Here is a 19,270-nt window from a genome sequence, read left to right as displayed (position 1 = left end):
TCAAATATACCCATGTGAGGGACCAGAATGCCAACCTGCAACATTAAGACCTTATGTGATAAATGCAGCCCTTAATCTAATAGGAAAGGGCTTACTTATGCAATGGCAGACTCAGATATACATCCCACATTTTTCCTAGGGGCCACTGCTCATTTAACAAACAAAGCAATTATTAAAATAACTTGGAAGAATGACTAGCCTATTTGGACAGAGCAGTGGCCCCTTATGGAAGAAAACTTACAGGCTGCTAAAGAACTTATAGACATACAATTAGAATTGAAACATATTGAGGAACCTTGCTCTCCTTGGAACTCTCCTATTTTTGTTATAAAAAAGAAATCTAACACTTCCTCTGCAATTTTCTGGAAAAGTTTGAGGAGGATAGGTGTTAGCTCTTCTCTAAATGGTAGAATGGTAGAATTTTTTTGCTAGAATTCAGCTGTGAAGCCATCTGGTCCTGGGCTTTTGTTTGTTGGAAGATTTCTGATTATAGTTTCAATGTCTGTGCTTGTGATGGGTCTGTTAAGATTTTCTATTTCTTCCTTGGTCAGTTTTGGAAAGCTATACTTTTCTAAGAATTCATGCATTTCTTCCAAGTTGTCGATTTTATTGTCATATAGTTGCTGATAGTAGTCTCTTATGATCCTTTGTATTTCTGTGTTGTCTGTTGTGATGTCTCCATTTTCATTTCTAATTTTGTTGATTTTATTCTTCTCCCTTTTTTTCTTGATGAGTCTGGCTAATGGTTTGTCTATTTTATTTATCTTCTCAAAGAACCAGCTTTTAGTTTTGTGGATTTTTGCTATAGTCTCCTTTGTTTCTTTTTTTCATTTATTTCTGCCCTAATTTTTATGATTTCTTTCCTTCTCCTAACCCTGGGGTTCTTCTTTTCTTCTTTTTCTAGTTGCTCTAGGTGTAGAGTCAGGTTTTTTTTTTTATTTGATTTTATTCTTATTTCTTGAGGTAAGCTTGTATTGCTATGAACCTTCCCCTTAGAACTGCTTTTACTGAATCCCGTAGGTTTTGGGTTGTGTTTTCATTTCATTCATTTCTATGCATATTTTGATTTTTTTTTCTATTTCTTCTGTGATTTGTTGGTTATTTAGAAGTGTGTTGTTTAGCCTCTATATATGTTTGCATTTTTAATAGGTTTTTATTTTCCCCTGTAGTTGACGTCTAATCTTACCACACTGTGCTCAAAAAAGAGGCTTGAAGTGATTTCCTTTTTTTTTTTTTTAATTTGCCAAGGCTAGATTTATGGCCCAGGATGTTGTCAATCCTAGAGAAGGTTCCCTGTGCCCTTGACAAAAAGGTGAAATTCATTTTCTTTTTTTTTTTTTGGGGGGGGGGGGCGCTGTGAAACGTCCTATCAACCACAATTAGGTCCAACTGGCCCATTAAATCATTTAAAGTTTCTGTTTCCTTGCTAATGTTCTGTTTGGTTGATCTATCCATTGGTGTGAGTGGGGTATTAAAGTCTCCCACTATTATTGTTACTGTCAGTTTCCCCTTTCATACTTGTTAGCATTTGCCTTACATATTGTGGTGCTCCTATGTTGGGTGCATATATATTTATAATTGCTATGTTTTCTTCTTGGATTGATCCTTTGATCATTATGTAGTGTCCTTCTTTGTCTCTTTTCACAGCCTTTATTTCAAAGTCTATTTTATCTGATATGAGTATTGCTACTCCTGCTTTCTCTTGGTCTCCATTTGCGTGAAATAACTTTTTCCAGCCCTTCACATCCAGTCTGTATGTGTTCCTTGTTTTGAGGTGGGTCTCTTGTAGACAGTATATATAGGGGTCGTATTTTTGTATCCATTCAGCCAGTCTTTGTCTTTTGGTTGGGGCATTCAAACCATTTACATTTAAGGTAGTTATTGATAAGTACGATCCCATTGCCATTTACTTTGGTGTTTTGGGTTTGAGTTTATGCACCCTTTCTGTGTTTCCTGTCTAGAGTAGATCCTTTAGCATTAGTTGAAGAGCTGGTTTGGTGGTGCTGAATTCTCAGCTTTTTTTTGTCTGTAAAGCTTTTGATTTCTCCTTCATCTTTGAATGAGATCCTCGCTGAGTACAGTAATCTGGGTTGTAGGCTTTTCTCTTTCATCACTTTAAGTATGTCCTGCCATTCCCTTCTGACCTGAAGAGTTTCTATTGAAAGATAATAATGGTTATTTGTGTTTGATCTCTATTAATTTGATTAATATGTGCCTTGGGAAGTTTCTCCTTGGGTTTATCCTGTTTGGGACTCTTTGGGCTTCTTGGACTTGGGTGGCTATTTCCATCACCATTTTAGGTAACTTTTCAACTATTATCTCCTCAAGTTTTTTCTCATGGCCTTTCTTTTTGTCTTCTTCTTCTGGTACTCCTATGATTTGAATGCTGGGGCATTTGACACTGTCCCAGAGGTCTCTGAAGTTGTCCTCATTTCTTTTAATCTTTTTTTTTTTCTTTTTTCCTCTCTGCTTCATTTACTTCCACCATTCTATCTTCCACCTACTAGTCTTATCTTCTGCTTCAGTTACTCTACTGTTGATTCCCTCCAGAGTGCTTTTGATCTCAGCTATTGCATTATTCATTACTGATTCATTTATTTCTTCTAGATGCTTGTTAAACATTTCTTGCATCTTCTCAATCCTTGTCTCCAGACTATCTATCTGTAACTCCATTTTGCTATCAAGATTTTAGGGTCATTTTTACTATCCTTATTCTGAATTCTTTTCCTCTTTTATTTGGTTTGGTGGGCATTTATCATGTTCTTTTACCTGCTGAATATTTCTCTGCCTTTTCATCTTGTTTAGATTGCTGTGTTTGGGGTGGCCTTTCTGTATGCTGGAAGTTTGTGACTCTTCTTCATCGTGGAGGATTCCCCCTGTGGGTGGGATTGGACGAGTGGCTCGTCATGGTTTCCTAGTTAATGAAGCTTGTGTCAGTGTTCTGGTGGGTGGAGCTGGATCTCCTCTCTCTGGAGTGCAATGAAGTGTCCAGTAGTGAGTTCTGAGGTGTCTGTGGGTTTGGTGTGACTTTTGGCCGCCTGTATTTTAATGCTTAGGGTTATGTTCCTGCATTGTGGAGGATTAGCTTGGTATGTCTTGCTCTGAAACTTGTTGGCTTTTAGATGGGGCTTGGTTTCAGTGTAGGTGTGGAGGCTTTTGGATGAGTCCTTGTCAGTTAATGTTCCCTGGAGTCAGGAGTTTTCTGGTGTTCTCAAGTTTTGGATTTAAGCTTCCTGCCTGTGGTTTTCAGTCTTATTCTTACAGTAGCCTCAATACTTCTCCATCCATGTTGCACTGATGATAAAACATCTCCTTTCAAAGAGATTGGGCTGCCTTTCTGTGTGCTTGGTGTCCTCTGCCAGCATTCAGAAGTTGTTCTGTGGAATTTGCTCAGCATTCAAATGATCTTTTGATGAATTTGTGGGGGAGAAAGTGGCCTCCCCATCTTATTCCTCTGCCACCTTAGGACCTCCATCCTTGTTTAGTGAAAGATTTTTTAAATTCTGCAATGCTTTAAAATTTTCAAGAATTTCATACACATGATTTTACATATTCTTATAATAACTCAATTTTCCCCTAAACCTATATTGCCTTTCCCCACTTCCCTCTCCCCACTGGTAGCCATAATTTGGTTTCTATATTTGTGAGTGTGCTTCCTTTTTGTTTACTTCACAATTTATTATATTTTTGATATTCCACATACATGTCATATCATACAACATTTGTGTGTTTTCTCTTTCTGCATTATTTTAGCAGTTTAATGCCCTCCAAGTGTATCCATGTTCTCACAAACAGCAAAACTGCATTCATATACAATAAGTCCTTTACATATGAACCTTCAAGCTCTGAATTTTCAAAGATGTGAACGTGTTGCTCACATGTCAAATCACATAAGTTAGTTCTCGTGACGGGTGTACATTCTGTGTGTAAATCCTCTACACGTGGGTGCACTTTTGTGTATTCTACTGTACAGTAGTGTGCAATATCTTTTTTGAAAAGACATCCAGAGGCAAGTGTAAACACAGTGTTGATTTTGAAGGACACTTCAGATCCTCTCCATAGATTTCCACTTAACTACACTGGTTTGATGAATGAAAATATATGGCATGATGAAAAAGATCATTGCAGGTGCCTCGTCATCAGTAGAAATGTCCTTTTCTGCTCTGTGTAGTTGATACCCTTGTCCATCTCAATCAGAGATGTTGTTTGGTTATGTCAAAGGGGAGGAGGGAGCAAGAATTATCTCACTATTCTGCTTGCCCAGGTGGCTCTAATTCTCAGGAAAGGGATAGAGAAGCATGTCTAAGCCTCATTCTCATATCCAGTTTTATCTGCAATAATCCTGGTATTTTAGCTGGTACAGAATCCACTTGCAATGCAGGAGACCCCGGTTCAATTACTGGGTCAGGAAGTTCCCCTGCAGAAGGAGTAGGCTACCTACTCCAGTGTTCTTGGGCTTTCCTCGTGACTCAGAGAGTAAAGAATCTGCCTGCATTGCAAAGATCTGGGTACAACCCCTGGATTGGAAAGATCCACTGAAGGAGGCCATGGCAACCCACTCTAGCATTCTTGCCTGGAGAATCCCCATGGACAGAGGTGCCTGGTAGGCGACAGTCCATGAAGTCACAAAGAGTCAGACCCAAACATAGAGTCCTTGACAGGGTGCTTGGCACCTTATTAAAAAAAAAAAAAAGGTCAGGCCTGTTGAGTGAATAAGCACAGCACAATGCTAATAATGTTAACCTCTGACTCCTGTGTGTGGTCTTCAAGTGACCCAGGACCCAGAAGGATGATGATTCAATGGCCCTTTTAGTATCCAGCAATGGTGAAGGCAGAAATATCACTTTAGTCATTTGGTCTGAGTCAGGGATGTGAGACAAAAATAAAATCCTACTCAGATGTTTTAACTGAAGAGAATTTAATGGAAATAATTTAATTTAATAAGGAGAATACTGGCAGTGTTAAATAAATCTGCCCAAGAACTTGAAGTATCTGGAGGCTAAGTTCATAAGGCAATTTTTTTATGAGTCCTGAAGCAGTCAACACAAAGGCCTCTGTCAGGCTTCTAGTGTCATGAGATCCAGGAAGAGCATGCCAGGTCACCTTTTCAACACACACCTTAGCAGGAATTTTCCTTGAAAAGATGCAGCCACCTTAACACTTCATTGTGAAACTGGGAGAAAATCAAATTTGGATACTTTTCTCTTCTTCTTATTTCTGTTATGCTCCTGGTTTCTCCCATTGACCAAACTCAGATGGAAACTAGACACTCAAGGAGCCCTATGGATGGAATTTAAGGATTAAGCTCCAGGTAGACACTCCCCAAATAAATAAATAAATAAATAAAAAAGAAAACCTGTAAGGATGGTCTAGACTGATAAAAGAAGCATCATTAGCACATTTATATTATCTATATATCCATGGTGTTCCCTTTGCTATGTATTTATTATTATAACAATTTAAAATATAAAGAGCAAGGTTCAGAATCAATAAATAAGTAGTTCGAATGCAGCAAAATTATCTGACTGATGGTTTTCCTATATCATTCAGTCTTCTATCTGCACGAGAATTTATTAACTTCCCCAAGCCAAGTCTCAAAATAGCAATACATTTATGTATAAGTTAAAAAAAATTGAGTCCCATTAGTATACCATTTCAGAAGATTTAATTCCCTGAAGATACTGGGAAGAGGCAAAAATCATGTCCTCAGTGGGCTTAACATTTTAAAAAGAGTAAATCACTCATGGTGGTTTAAAGTCTAGATGATTTTCTGTGAGAAATAATTGAACCCTAGGGTGCTGATCCCTCTGTGGCAATTCTGGTATAAATTCCTCAGCTTCTTCATATCGGTGCTGTCACTGGGAAATCACTCTTCTTTCACCGGCATGACTAGGTACTGAACAGTTTGCTGTGCTGTATGCTTAGTCACTCACTCGTGTTTGACTCTTTGTGACCCCATGGACGGTAGCCCACCAGACTTCTCTGTCCATGAGGATGCTCCAGGCAGGAATACTGGAGTGGGTTGCCATGGCCTCCTCCAGGGGATTTTCCCAATCCAGGGGTCAAATCCAGGTCTTTTGTACTGCAGGCATATTCTTTACCATCTGAGCCGCCAGGAAAGCCCAAGAATACTGGAGTGGGTAGCCTATCCCCTCTCCAGGGGATCTTCTGAACCCTGCAATCAAAATGTGATCTCCTGAGTTGCATGCATATTCTTTTCCAGCTAAGCAATATTTTATTTTTCTCATAGTACAAATATTTATAAATATACCATGGAGTGGTATCACAATGGCCAAAGAAATACATCAAAGGCCACAAAACAGAGCCTCAGGTTGAGAGTGTCTGTCAAGAATACAAAGCTGTATAGTGCCCAGAGCCATTTCTGTCCACTTCTCTCTAAGATTACCTTGCCAAGTCAATTTTTCTCATCAGATGGCCAAAATATTGGAGGTTCAGCTTCAGCATCAGTCCTTCCAATGATTTTTCAGTACTGATTTCTTTTAGGATGAACTGGTTGGATCTCCTTGCAGTCCAAGGGACTCTCAAGAGTCTTCTCCAACACCACAGTTCAAAAACCTCAATTCTTAGGTGCTCAACTTTCTTTATGGTCCAACTCTTATATCCATACCTGACTACTGGAAAACCCATACCTTGGACTAGACAGACCTTTGTCAGCAAAAGAATGTTTCTACTTTTCAATATGCTGTCTAGAATCATCAGATTTTCTTCCAAGGAGATGGTCTCTTTATCATGTACAAAAGTTGAGAAATACACTTTATGATTTCTTACATACTGTCTCAGTTTTATAAATAATATGATTATTATTATCAGTGTGACCTTTACAGATCTCAAATTGAATCCCTGTCATACAGTTTATTCTTACTTTTTGATAGAGTTAAAATGAGGTAAAGTTGCAAAAATATTTTTACAGTTTGGGGATGGATGTGTCAATCATTTTTTTAAAAATTGTCTTTTCCTCAAAGGGAAATTTTTAATACATAATTTTATCCCAATTATTCCCTCATTTAATATTTAATACCACTAATAAATATGGATATATAAAAATAATCACCTATTATTTAGGTACTGTATTTTTACCTGCATTTATACAAAAACAGCAATTTATTTTTGTGTCCCATGAGCCAATTGCTGCTGCTGCCAAGTCAATTATTGTCCTAAATAATTGGTTGAAATATACAGAGCTAAGGATAGCCTGGGATATCTTACTGAAGTAAGATTTGGTTATGTGAGGGCAACCTGAGGTAGGCAAGTGTGGATAAAATGAACATGCATCACAGGACTGCCTAGAAAATAACCTCGAGGTTAGAGTGGCAGGTAGACAGACACTGGTTCTATAAAGATCTATCTGTTCCATTTCCCTAAATCAATCACCCGTGGGGGAAAAACAATGAATTTCAATTATTGACACTTCAGACACTGCATCATAATTATTCTGAAAACAAAGAATCATAGTTCTAAAGAAAAGCAATATTTAAAGGGTGTGTAAGTGACCAATTCATGATAATGATTTGTAGAAAAGATTTCAGCTTCTTAACTATTAAGAGACTTGCAGAAAAGCATTTGAAATTATGTAAATGTGTTCTATATTAAGTTAAATATTGAAACATCTAGTGCATGATTACTAGGTTATTTCTGGATATTTAAAGACAAATTTGATGAGGAACATTTTTAAAGACTACTGAATTTCTTATAGTATTGTTTCTGTTTTATGTTTTGTTTTGTTTTGTTTTGGCCATGAGGCATGTGGGATCATACCTCCCTAAAAGGGGATCACATCTTTGTTCCCTGCATTGGAAAATGAAGTTTTAACTACTGGATCACCTGGAAAGTCCCCTATGTAACTTCTTTATGCCACATGTATTTAGAAGTGTGAAAAGAGCAGGCATTGATGAAATGATGTTATTAATGGAAAATGATAAAAAAAATACATTTTTATTTCATTTACTTTAGACATCATTGGAAGCCGAGCAAACACAATGTTAAAGGAAAACTACACAGAAGTGACTGAGTTTATTCTCCTGGGACTGACAGATCGAGTTGAGTTGCAGCCTTTCCTTTTTGCGATCTTCCTAGTCATCTACCTGACCACAGTCTTCGGCAATGTGAGCATGATTTTGATAATCAGAACTGACTCAAAGCTTCAGACTCCAATGTACTTCTTCCTCAGTCATCTCTCCTTTGTAGATCTCTGTTATGCCACCAATGTCATGCCTCAGATGCTGGTCAATCTCTTATCCAGGAGAAAAACCATTTCATTCCTTGGTTGCTTTATACAGTTTGACTTTTTCATTTCCTTGGGGCTCACAGATAGCTATATGCTCACAGCAATGGCTTATGACCGTTACGTGGCCATCTGCAAACCCTTGTTATATGGCATCAAAATGTCCCGATGTGTCTGCCTCTCTCTCGTTGCTGCATCTTATATTTATGGCTTTGCAAATGGTCTTGCACAGACCATCTTGATGCTCCGCCTCACCTTCTGTGGACCCAACGAAATCAACCACTTCTACTGTGCAGACCCACCTCTCCTAGTCCTGGCCTGCTCAGACACTTATGTCAATGAAACTGCCATGTTCGTGGTGGCTGGTTCCAACCTCATGTTTTCTCTCACCATCATCCTCGTCTCCTATATTTTCATATTTACAGCCATTCTGCAAATGCGTTCTCCAGAAGGGAGGCGCAAGGCCTTCTCCACTTGTGGGTCTCATCTGACAGTTGTCACCATGTTTTATGGGACACTGTTCTGGATGTATCTGAGGCCGCCTTCTGAGGCATCTGTAGAACAGACCAAAATTGCAGCTGTGTTTTATATCTTTCTGAGTCCTATGCTAAACCCTTTGATCTACAGCCTTCGGAACAAAGATGTTAAGAGAGCAATAAGGAGAGTGATTCGAGAGAAATTGTTTGTCAATTAAGTACACATTTGGCCAGAGGTATGTAATATATCTGTATTCTCTGACCGATCAGAAAGAATTTTAAATTAATAAGTCACTTTTTGTCATTGACTTATTTTTACCTTTTGCAATTCACTTACGAAATGTGGAAGAATGTGTCAGATAATTAGCTTGTGTCACTTCAGTGTATTTGAAATGAATACCACATGGAAATCCAATGACAAGACCAGACAGCATCATTATTTTTGTAATATTAATAAATGACAGATAATTCTGTGCACAATATTCATAAAGGTAGAAAGTTATAAAAGACAAAATTACCAATGATGCTAAGACAATGCCAATTTGTTTGATTTGAGGGGTTTAAAAATTTCCAAATTATTTTCCAAAACTTGTCAATCATATAAGGAGGAAAATTTCTGGTTTAGTTGGTTGGTTATTCCTTTGTTCACATCAAATGACCAAGAAGATTTTTGGGCATCTTAAATTATTACTCTAAGAACTATATTTAGATATTAGTACTGGTCTAACAGAATCCTCATTGATTAAATGTTTGACAGAAAGGCCAAATTTCCTTTAGTTTTGTTTTTAATATTTCTTTTGATTTTTTTTTTTTTTTTACCAATATACCTCCAGCACTAACTTATTATTGGCTTTCACTTTTTTTTTTTTTTTTTGTATGCACTGTTAACAGCTCACAGACAAAAATAGTGAATAGTATAAAGAGCACTTTTCAAAGCATAGCTAATCATCATTAAGTTTTCACACAATGACACTTTGTTTCAAATTTGCACAAATCTCCATGTCATGGACCTGACTGCTCACCTTGGCATCTCCCCCTGGGACATACAGGTTGGGGAAGCTCACGATGCTGGAAAACTCAGAAGAGACGAGCGTTGAGCAGAACTTGGTTCTGTTAGGTCAATCGAGTTGATTTTTTTTTTTTACTGATTTATAACTGCTTTGTAATTTTAAGTTTCAGGTATGCACCATTTGAAAGTCACCCAGTTGTGTCCGACTCTTTGTGATCCCGTGGACTGTAGCCTGCCAGACTCTTCTGTCCATGGGGATTCTCCAGGCAAGAATACTCAAGTGGGTTGACATGCCCCTCTCTAGGGGATCTTCCAAACCCAGGGATCGAACCAAGGTCTTCTGCATTGCGGGCAGGTTCTTTACTGTCTGTGCCACCAGGGAAGCCTGGTGTTCAGCATAGTAATTTACAATTTTTAGAACTGTTAAAGAGGCTTTTCTGGTTGGCTCAGTGGTAAAGGATCTGCTTGCAGTGCAGGCGACTCAGAAAATACAGGTTTCAGAACTGGGTTGGTAAGATCCACTGGCGGAGGAAATGTTTAAAAAACAGTAAGAGTGATTCAAGAGAAGTTATTTGCCAAATAGCATAGACATTTTGGTCACAGGTATGTAACATATTCTCTGATCAGTCAGTGAGCACTTTAAATTAACAAATCATTTTGGCTATTGACTATTCTTTTCCTTTTATAATTCACCTATGAGACTTGGAAGAATGTTATCAAACTGTTAGTTTTGACTCAGTATATTAAAATAATACCACACATATATTAAGACACAAGACCAAACAGCATTGTCACTGCTCTATAAAATTAGCAAAAGGCAGATCATTCTGTCTACATTACCCATAGTCACCAAACATGTGAACTTGCTTGTTGGATTGTTTCTTTTGTATTTTTTATTCAAATTATATAGAAATGAAGATCTTTAGGAATCTCAGGTTATGGCTCCAAGACATATCTTTAGATAATAGTACTGGTTCAATAGAATCCTCATTCATAAGATTGCTGAGTAAATCCTAAATATCCTACAGAATATTTTCATTATATATTTTAAGTGTTTTAATCTATTTATAGCCCTATCATAAACTAGTTTTCAGGTTTCGTTTTTTCGGTTTTTTTATGAACCATTTCCAGCACACACCCAAAATATGAAGCAACATAAAGACTACCAGTGTCAGGAGAACTAGCAATGAATATATCACACAATGCCACAGTTTTCATCTTTTAGATTTTTATTTTCTCTTGGAGCGTAGTTGATTAACTCAGTTATACCTATTCACGGATCTACACTTTTCCCATTGCTCACCCATTTAGATTACTGTAGAGTACTGAACAGTCTTCCCTGTGTTAACAGCAGAAACTCAGGTCCCGCACCTCTGCATGTCACAGACACGAGTGCTCACCTCTGGCGTCGCCTCCTGAAGCGTATCTGGGGAAAGGCTATGACACTGAAGCACGCTTAGAAGAGATGGGGCCTGAGCAGGGCAGGGTCCTATGAAGTCTCTCCAGTGAATTTTCTCTTATCAGATCTTCAGTGTCCTTACAGATGTTTGAATTTTCATACATGAAAATCTAGAAAGATGCTGTAGATTTGTAGGTTTTAAAACAATTGAGACTATATTATTAGGTCTTATCAAGTACTGAACTGGTATTATTCCTTTTACCATTTACACTTTCTATCCCTTCTGTGATGTGTAAAGTCTAAAGGTTTGATTTGTCTGATATTCACATATATTTAGCTGTTTATTCTTTGTTTGTTTTTAGTTGGTTATGTCCAGTATGTTTTCTTTTTTTTACTTTTTTATTTTGAGAGTCCTTTTGATTACTATTTCTTATTTTATTGTGGATATTGACACTTTTGAATATTTCTGACAACTTAGTTTGTGCTTTTCACAAAGTTCTTTACGCTTTTTCTCCTTTTTACCTACTGTGAATTAAATCATATTTTGCTACTTTCCTTCCTTTTTAATCCTTGTTTGACTATGACACATTCTATTTTCTGCTATTAACAAGCTCTCTTAAATTGTGTGTGCATACTTGTCTTAACAGTCTTCATTAATCAGTACATCTACTTTGCTATTAAATAATAAAAAGAATGTACAATATTTTAATTATGAATTCAGCCTGCTTCTAACTTATAAACTGTCATTTGTAGGTATAGAATAAATCATTAATAGTAAATTATTTATTAATGAACTTTAAATATTATCTACATTGTATATGATTACAGTTATTATTATATTAAATGGTGATTCAACGTTCATGTTCCTTTATCTTTTTTGACATTTATCAATTTTTCTCTGACTATATTATATGGCACCCACTCTTCATTTACTGTTTAGTTTTCCCCTGTGTGATATATATCCTTCATCAGTTCTTTCAGTAAGAGTCCCTCTCTATCCACTTATCTGAGAATATCACTTGTCTATTCTCAAAGGACAATTTATTTGGGTATGAATGTAGAAAGACAGATACTTGCTTTCAGTATTTAAAATATCTTATATTATGGCTTCTTTTTGTTTGGCTACTCAGATGGATATATTACCAGATTATTTGTTATTTCTCTGTAGGTGAGATACTATCTTTTTCATTTTCTAATATTGTTTCAGTGTTTGTTGGAATTTAGTTATATTTATACTTTTGCATTTTCATTGCCTCTTTGCTGATCTCTTAACATCATATCCTCAGGATATATTCTCACAATTTCATATAACTTTAGTTCATAGAAATTTTAAAACTGCATTTTTAATATTATTATTGTGATTGACTCATGATTATATTATCCCCAGTATTCTCAGCATCATGTGGGCCAGGTCGAAGGTCCTTGTCTAGCTTTGCTCACTGATTTAAAGTCAGAATTTATCACAAAACCTAGAATAGAGATATTCTGAATGCATATCACTTGAGTTAATAAACTATCACTATGACCTTAGAATTATAGTTTTTTGAGTAGTGAAAGATCTACTCCCTTTCACTTTCTAACAAAACTTTTATTCAATCTAAATCATTTAGAATCTGACTGTACAGTTTCTAAGCCTCATGCCTCCTATCATGAAACAGAAACTTTTGAAAAACAGAAACCATCTTTGTCCTTTTCTTACATTCTCCATTGACTGCACAGTGGAAAACAGATCTTCTCTGAATATTTGACAACTATGTGGATGATGAATGAGCAGATTAATTGATAAGTGAATGCCTTTGTACCCAGAGAATGTGCAGCGCTATGTGGACGTGCTGCGTTTCTATTCTAAGCAATACCATATCAAAGACTCATAATCTGTTTGATCCCAGCCTCACAATGTGTTAACTGTAGGTTGCAGGAAAGTCAATTAACCTCTACTTGTCCCAGTTTCCTATCTGTAAAATGAGCACCACTTGTAAGTTTATCTGAGCTAATGCTTTTGTAGCCATTAAGCCTAAGACTGCACATATTGCATACTCAATGCCTACTGAGTGAGTGAGTGAGTGAGTGAAGTTGCTCAGTCGTGTCCGACTCTTTGCGACCCCACGGACTGTAGCCTACCAGGATCCTCCCTCCATGGTATTCTCCAAGCAAGAATACTGGAGTGGGTTGCCATTTCCTTCTCCAGGGGATCTTCCCGACTCAGGAATCGAACCTGGGTCCCCTGCATTGCAGGCAGATGCTTTAACCTCTGAGCCGCCAGGGAAGCCTATAACTAATTACTCCCATCGTGGTTTCTTTCCTGTGACCTTTAAACAAGTTTGTCATTATCACAAATCCTCTCTCTGTAGACTTTCAGTTTGAGGGCTGAGATTATGCATTCAATGAAGTGCAGATTTACCTGAGAGCGGGAAAACTAAGAGGTTTTACAGTCCTCAATAAATACACATTGCACACTCCTTGAAGTATTTAGGACACATTGGTTCATAACTGTTATCCCCAGGGACCATGCTAGCTATGGAAATGACACCTCTGCTCACAAAGGTTTGAATTCCAGCAGTGACACTAGAAATATAAGTGAGTAATGAAAGCAGACTGTGTTAGTCAAGGGTAGAGCAGAGAGGTAGACAGCATGGGGAATGGAGGTCAAACTCTGTGGAGGCAAAGCAAAATTATACTCATTAACAGAAGAGAACTTAATGGAAAGAATTTAACTTAATAAAGAGAACGCAGACAGTGTTAGAGACATCAGTCCAAGTGGTTGAAGCACCTCGAGGCTATGTTCAGAAGGTAAATAAATCCCAGTCTTGAAGCAGCTAACACAAAGGCCACTGTCAGAAGTCAGTGAAACTAGATTCAGGAAGAACATCCCAGGCTGCATCTCAGCACAGGCCTCAGCAGGAATTTTCCTTGGAAGAACGCAGCCACCATAGCACTTCATTGTGAAACTGGGGGGAAATGAGAAAGACATTTGGATACTTTTCTCTTATGCTCTCACCTCTGTTATGCTCCTGGTTTCTCCCACTGGCCAAACTTGGAAATTCGAAACCAAAGAAGCTCTAGTGATGGAATCTAAGGATTAAATTTCAGGTGGGAAAAAAAAAAATGTAGAGAAAAAAAACATTAGGTCTAGATGGGCTAGGCTGACAAAGGAAGAATCACCAGCCCATTTATGTTATCTGTATTTCCACCATATTCTCTTTGCTAAATATTTATTATTATAACTGTTTAAAATATAAAGAACAAGGTTTAGATTCAGAATATAAGTAGTCCAACTAACTAAAGTTGCCTGATTTTCCAGTGGTTTTCCTATATCATGCACTCTTCTATCTTGTATGTTGAAAATTTAAACACAATAAAATGAACTGCTGAAGATTTGTGAACATGAGAAAGAGCTTTTAGATTTTATGTATTAGAGATGGGATAGAAACTATAAATTATATTAGAAAAAAAACTAGTTTATTGCTTCACATAATCTAATAATATAAAGTCAATGTTTAGATAACTACAGAAAGAAAGTGAAAAATCCACAAACATCTCTCTCATGTTCTACATGTGAAATAATAAAACATGTATGGGGATATTGAACATCTGAATAAAGCAAAACAATCAACTAGATTGATGTAACCGAACCATGTTCTACTCAACTCCCATGTCTTCTGAGAGCTTTCCAACACTATAATCTTCCCCAGCCTCAGGAGGAGGTGCCAAAGGTGAGCAATGGGGGCCAAGAGAAGGAGAGATGTGCAAGTGAGACAAAAATGTCACTATGAGAAAACATAAAGATGACTTTTTATGCTTAGACAAGTGCTTTTTAATTATTTTCTATTTCTGTCTGTGAGATGTTAACAGTTCATGATAAAAAGTAATAAATGAAAGCAAAATATCACTTTTAAAGCGGGAGAAATATTGGTAACGAAACCAAAAAAATTTTTTTTTAAAAAATCTAAAGTAAAATTGGCATTTCTGTCAAAAGTTTTATGAATTAGGATACCATTGGACCATTATGCATATCTAATTTAGTATAACTTAATATCTATACAATATGGAGAGCTTAATATACCCCCCAATCAGCTCAAAATATCAAGACATTTAGGCTTAAGTTAAACAAACAATGAATCCCATTGCTTTACCATTTTAGGAGGTTTGATTCCCTGATGAAATTGGGGTGTGGCATGAAGTCATGTCTGCAATGAACTTAAGATTTTAAAAAATGTGAAACACTCATGTCTGTTTATAGCTTAAATGGTTTTCTATGAAAAATAATTGAAACTTAGGGAGCTGGTCTGCCTGTGACATCCTGGTGTACACTTCTCAGGTTCTTCACACCAGTGCTGTCCCTGGGAAATCACTCTCCTCTCACAGGTAGGACTTGGTATTGTTAAAATATATTTGGGAAATTAGAAATAGATACTTTAATCAATAAAAATAAAATTATGGCCTGAAATCTATTCTCATAAATTAGCAAATGCTTTTATAAACAATTCTAAAGTGAATCAATAAAAAAAATCTGTTTGCATAAAAAAATAACAGCACATATTTAGAGTAAGTACAATGTGAGAAACATTCTTCATTGAAAGCTGTATGAAAACCATTATTATTTTATAATTTAGGCAAAGTTCTTCTTTAACAGTTAGTTTTCTTCTCTTTCTCTGTAATGTGGGTAAAAAAATATTAGTGGTACCTAGATCATCAGCTAAGTAATTACTGTTATTGAGTCCTTGCTACTATGAAAGTGAAAAAAAAGTGAATGTGCTCGTCACTCAGTCATGTCCAAATCTTTGCATGGACCATAGCTTACCAGGCTCCTCTGTCCATGGGCTTCTCAAGGTAAGAGTACTGGAGTGGGTAGCCATTCCCTACTCCGGAGAGTCTTCCCAAATCAGGGACTGAACCCATATCTCCTCCTTTGCAGGCATTTCTTAACCATCTGGGCAACCAGTGAAGTCCACTTTCTCCTATATTGCCCCCTCTAATTGCCATCAACTTTCACCTGATGCAAGTGATATATGTTTCCCCCCACAAAAGAGGATGAACTGTATAGTTCATTGGGTCACAAAGAGTTGGACACGACTGAGTGACTTTCACTTTCACTTGCATTTTACCACCCTGGCCAATAAATTCAAGTATCTCAGTAGGATAATGAAGTAGTGTGAATGGGTGAGAAAGCAGGGGTGGGTCTTCATTCACAAAGTGCTTTAAACGTGACCTGTGTCCATCCCAGTACTGTAGCTTTTAATGAGTCGCTGTAACAATGTCGCACTTGGTCATTTCCTGCTACTGAACAAAAGTATAGATCTTTCCAGCATTGCCTTTATGGTCTACTTTATCATTCACAAAAGGTGAGAAGTGTACCTTATGATTTTTCACATAATATCAGTCTTATAGGTAATATGATTTTTATTATCAGTGTGAACATTTACATGTTTTAAAGAACTTGAATCAAGTTTCTATCATAGAGTTTATTCTTACCCTCTGCAAGAGTTAAAATGAAGGATAGTTTCAGCAAAATCATTATGCTTTGGGGATGTGTCTGATAATCATTTTAAAATAAATGTCTCCTCCCCTAAGAGGAAACTTTTAATACATTATTTTTCCCTATTACTCCCTCCTTTAATATTTAATATCAATGATATATATGTGTGTGTTTGTATAAAAATATACATACATTGTTGTGTAATGTATGCTTATCTGTCTTTATAGAAAAAAGAATTGACTTAATTTTGTGTCCCATTAACCAATGTATGCCCTCAATAATTGGCTATAATATACAAAGCTAAGGATATCCTGAGATGTCTTAAAAGGGAAACAAGCTTTGGTGATGTGAGGGTCGCTTGAGGCAGGCAAGAGTAGATAAAGTGAACAGGCATCACTTTCTGTTGTGATGGGAGGGATTAACTTAAAACGACCCTGAGGTTAGAGTGGCAGGTAGACAGACACTGGTTATGTAAGTATCCATCTGTTCTACTTCCTTAAGTCCATCCAGCTGAGAAAATGCATGAGCTTCACTGACTTTTTAGACACTGCACCAAAATTATACTGAAAACAAGGGATCATAATTTCAAAGAAAAGCAATGCTTAAAGGAAATGTCAGTGACCAATTCATGAGAATGAATTGCAGAAGAGGTAAAATATTTTCATATAGGAAAAGACTTGTGGAAAAGCATTTGAAAATATGACTACTTTTATGTAAAGGAACTCTACATTAAGTTAGCTATTGAAAACACCAAATGCATGCTAGGATATTTCTGTGTGTGTGTGTGTGTGTGTGTGTGTGTGTGTGTGTGTGTGTGTGTGTTTAAGAATTTTTCAATGTGGACAATTTTTAAAGTATTTACAAAATTTCTTACAATGTGGCTTCTGTTTTATATTTTGTTTTTTTGTCAATGAGTCATGTGGGATCTTAGCTTCCTATTTGGGGATTAAACCCTCACCCCTTGCCTTGTAGGACCACTGGATTGCCACAGAAGTCTCCTAGGTTATTTGTTTAAATGAATTCACTTATTTTAATTGGATGCTAGTTATTTTACAATATTATAGTGGTTTTTGCCATATGTTGACATGAATCAGCCCTTTACAAGTTTGAGAGAGGTAGGCATCAGATAACACCCTGTGAATTGCGGGGGGGGGGGGGGCGGGGGACAAGGACCAATTAATTTTTATTTCCTTTATTTTAGAAATCTTTGGAAGCTGAGCAAACACAATGTTAAAGGAAAATTGCACAGGGGTGACTGAGTTTATTCTCCTGGGACTGACAGATTGAACTGAGCTGCAACCTGTCCTTTGCGTGGTCTTCCTAGTCATCTACCTGATCACAGTCATCGGCAATGTGAGCATGATTTTGTTAATCAGAACTGACTCAAAGCTTCATATGCCAATGTACTTCCTCCTCAGTCACCTCTCCTTTGTAAATCTCTGTTATGATACCACTGTCACTCTTCAGATGCTGGTCAATCTCTCATTTAAGGAAAAAAAAATTCCTTCCTTGGTTGCTTTATACAGTTTGACTTTTTCATTTCCTTGGGGCTCACAGATAGATATATTCCCACAGTAATGGCTTATGACTGTTACATAGCCATCTGCAAACTCTTGGCAGCAAAATGTCCTGAGGTGTCTGCCTCTCTCGATGCTACTTACATTTATAGCTTTACAAATGGTGTTACCTAGACCATCCTGATGCTCCATCTCTCCTACTGTGGACCCAATGAAATGAACAACTTTTACTGTGCAGACCCAGCACTCTTAGTCCTGGCCTGCTCAGATACTTATGTCAGTGAAACTGCCATGTTCGTGGTGGCTGGTTCCAACCTCATGTTTTCTCTCACCATCATCCGCATCTCCAACACTTTCATCTTTACAGCCATCCTGCAAATGCGTTCTCCAGAAGGAAGGTACAAAACCTTCTCCACCTGTGGGTCTCAACTGACAGTTGTCACTATGTTTTATGGGACACTGTTCTGGATGTATCTGAGGCTGCCTTCTGAGGCATCTGTAGAACAGACCAAAATTGCAGCTGTTTTTTATGGCTTTGTGAGTCCTATGCTAAACCCTTTGATCTACAGCCCTCAGAACAAAGATGTTAAAAGAGCAATAAGGGAGGTGTTTCAAGAGAAATCGTTGGTCAAATCGGGTACATATTTAGTCAGAGTTATGTAATATAATTGTATTCTCTGACCAATTAGAGAAAATTTTCAACTAATTTTCTCATTGACTTGTCATTTTCTTCTGTAATTCACCTATGAGACTTGAAAGCATTTGTCCAGTCACTAGCTTGTGTTACTTTACTGTACTTAAAATGACTACAACATTGGGTGGAAAAGGAAATGGCAACCCACTCCAGTATTCTTGCCTGGAGAATCGCATGAACAGAGGATTCGCATCAGTCCTTCCAATGAACACCCAGGACTGATCTCCTTCAGGTTGGATTGGTTGGATCTCTTTGCAGTCCAAGGGATTCTCAAGAGTCTTCTCCAACACCACAGTTCAAAAGCATCAATTTTTCGGCGCTCAGCTTTCTTCACAGTCCAACTCTCACATCCATACATGACCACTGGAAAAACCATAGCCTTGATTAGACAGACCTTTGTTGGCAAAGTAATGTCTCTGCTTTTTAATATGCTCTCTAGGTTGGTCATAAATTTCCT

General features: G+C 37.2%; 1 protein-coding gene across 1 annotated transcript; it reads left to right on the top strand.

Annotated features, from left to right (window-relative positions):
- Window positions 1-7,997: 7,997 nt before the first annotated feature.
- Window positions 7,998-8,936, top strand: LOC136175541 (olfactory receptor 5M5-like). Its single transcript, XM_065945813.1, has one exon. The coding sequence runs from the start codon at window positions 7,998-8,000 to the stop codon at window positions 8,934-8,936; it is 939 nt and encodes a 312-aa protein (XP_065801885.1).
- Window positions 8,937-19,270: the final 10,334 nt, after the last annotated feature.

The sequence above is a fragment of the Muntiacus reevesi genome, chromosome 9, assembly GCF_963930625.1.
Source record: "Muntiacus reevesi chromosome 9, mMunRee1.1, whole genome shotgun sequence".
Classification (NCBI taxonomy): Eukaryota; Metazoa; Chordata; class Mammalia; order Artiodactyla; family Cervidae; genus Muntiacus; species Muntiacus reevesi.
Note: the sequence above shows the minus strand (reverse complement) of the source record. Positions and strands in the feature narration are given on the sequence as shown.